The sequence below is a fragment of the Sinocyclocheilus anshuiensis genome, unplaced genomic scaffold (assembly GCF_001515605.1).
Source record: "Sinocyclocheilus anshuiensis isolate Anshui unplaced genomic scaffold, SAMN03320099.WGS_v1.1 scaffold1303, whole genome shotgun sequence".
In the NCBI taxonomy this organism is placed as follows: Eukaryota; Metazoa; Chordata; class Actinopteri; order Cypriniformes; family Cyprinidae; genus Sinocyclocheilus; species Sinocyclocheilus anshuiensis.
This window is the reverse complement of record NW_015537954.1, coordinates 265477-268057: the sequence shown is the minus strand read 5'-3', so window position 1 is coordinate 268057 and position 2581 is coordinate 265477. Positions and strand designations below refer to the sequence as shown.

The 2581-nt window shown below is 29.4% G+C and overlaps 1 protein-coding gene across 1 annotated transcript in view; it reads left to right on the top strand.

Annotated features, from left to right (window-relative positions):
• LOC107665417 (stress-associated endoplasmic reticulum protein 1-like) overlaps window positions 1-1278 on the top strand; it is a 2501-nt gene extending 1223 nt beyond the window's left edge. The window contains exons 2-3 of the mRNA XM_016456293.1: window positions 215-290; window positions 790-1278. Coding sequence (XP_016311779.1) covers window positions 215-290; window positions 790-830 — 117 coding nt within the window. The 3' untranslated portion in view covers window positions 831-1278. The remainder of the gene's footprint in view (window positions 1-214; window positions 291-789) is intronic.
• Window positions 1279-2581: the final 1303 nt, after the last annotated feature.

The following is a 2581-nucleotide window of genomic DNA, read 5'->3' as shown; positions in this document are numbered from 1 at the left end:
ACACACACTCTCTCACACACACTCTCACACACACTCTCACACACACTCACACTCTCACACACACTCACACTCTCACACACACTCACACACGCAGCTGTTTAATTCCCCAATAAGTCATGCTGAGCAGCTTTAATATGTTCATTTGATCATACTGTCTATCTTTAGAAGTAATACAGATCTCTGTTAATAAGCAAATGTTGATATTTTTCACTAGAGAGTCTCTCAAGAAGAGAAGGCAGTGGTGGGACCCTGGCTTCTTGCCTTGTTCGTCTTTGTAGTATGTGGATCAGGTGAGTTATTGAGAGTTAAATATGTTGTGTAATGCATTAAAGTGATCATCCTTTGAATTTACTGATGACTTTTTCAATCAAATACATGCAAAGCAAGCGTGAACTTTATTTCATAACTCCATGTTTAAAGGGACAAAGTGCGTTTCTAATGCAGCCTGGTTTCAAACCCCATCCACAGACAGAGTTTAAATAAAAAATATTCCTTGAATATCCGTAAGTCATGCTTTAGCTGGTGTTGCAATATTGGAAAAAAATCACACAGGGAAATCAGTGTTCACTTTAATTTATTTAAATGTGGAGTTCAAAAAGAGTTTTTCTCATTCATTGGTAGCATGCTCTAACCATTGTGCAATTTATTTGAAGACGACAAAATCTCTTTTACCTTCATGATTGATCAACATGCATTTTTTCTGATGAACATGCAAAGACACTGAACAACTTCAAAAAACAAACTTTGCATTATATGAACTAATGTTATTTTTCTGTGCTTTCGCTACAGCGATATTCCAGATCATTCAGAGCATCCGGATGGGAATGTGAGCAGTCATCGGCATTGTACATCAGTTTGTGCTCTTCTCCCGGCTTTCCTGAAGATCACTTGATCAGTCCTCTTTTCTTATTTAATCTTTATCTTTCACCACAACACCACAGTCTCTTGTGCCTTACTCTAAAGCTGGAGGAACATTATCTTCTGAAACATTACAATATTGCTGGCAATAAACTCAAATGACTGTGAACTTTTTCTGTGGAAAAAAACACATGTTTGTTTAAATGAAATGTTGCATTGAATTTTCTATGTTGTAGGTTTTGGACCAGTTCATGTTCATTGTTAACATTATTCGGTACTATGCACCTTTGGTTGGATTTTCCTCTACATGTAGAGCTGAATTTGTGTTCTTTGACTACTTTGACAAGGAAGCAAAGGTCCACATATTCAGTTGTATGTGTAGAGAACATGAAAAACAATAAAAAAGACTTTTAAAATGTCTCTTTTTTTGTCTTTAAAATACTTGGTAAAAAATACACCAGCCAACTGGGGTCTGCAGATTTATTAAGGGGCCCATAGACTGGTTAAAAATAAACATACATTTGAGCTCTTATCATAAAACAAATGTGAATCTCTGTTAGCATAGTGTGGTAACTCTTGTTTATGATCATTTTTTAGTGATTTATGAAAATAATTGAATTTAGTGGTTTCTGTAGTTCCTATAGTTAACCAGTAGGGGGCAGTTTGTATATTTCCATATTTAAATCGCATCATAAGTCAATACATTTTTCATCTGATTTCAGTTCTTTTATTTATATATATATATATATATATATATATATATATATCACACTCCTTTCTGCAAGAGTTTGTCGATTATAGAACTGCAACAATTTTTTTTCTGTTTAATTTGAACAAACTTTTGAATCATACATTTGACATTTGAATCGTATAAACACTTTAAATCAAGATTTGAATGCACTTGAATTAGTTTTATCTCAGATCAAGTTGATATTTATTTACCATGCTATTTTCCTACTTAACAAGAAATTATGAACACTTAGATATTAAAAATGTATACATTAAAAGACATTACAATTTATAAAAATGTGTAACAATACATAAAATAATAAAGAAATAACTTAAAATCTATAATCTATATATAAGATACATATAAATAAATAAAATGATAACTACGATTTAAAACAATAGTAATATTAAGTGAACTGAAACATTAATAAGCAGAGGAAAGTAAATTAAACATCAACGGAATAATACAAAAATCCTCAAATTGTTTCAAGAATCTGTCACTTCTTTTAGAATCTTTTAGTAAACATGAAAAATTGTACAAATATAAAATAATAAATACCTAATTTATTTATAATATTAATATATTGATATTAACATTAATTTAAAATCTAAATCTATATAATCTATATGTAAATAAATAATGCTATAATAACTATGTTTTGTAAAAATAGTAATATTAAACGAAAACATTAATAAGCAGAGGATAGCAAATTAAACATCAACAGAATCATTTTTAAAAATCCTCAAATTGTTTCAAGAATGTCACATTAAAATGTATAAAAAAATTATAAAAATAAAATAATAAATAAAATAATTTGCTTTTAATATTCATCTTTTTAAAAACACATTCTTATTGTAATAAAGACATGGAAGTAACTGATTTACGAAAAAATAGTAATATTACATAAACGGAAACATTAATAAGCAGAGGTAAGGAAATTAATCCTCATCTACAGGATCATTAAAAAAATAATCGAATTGTTTCAAGGATCTG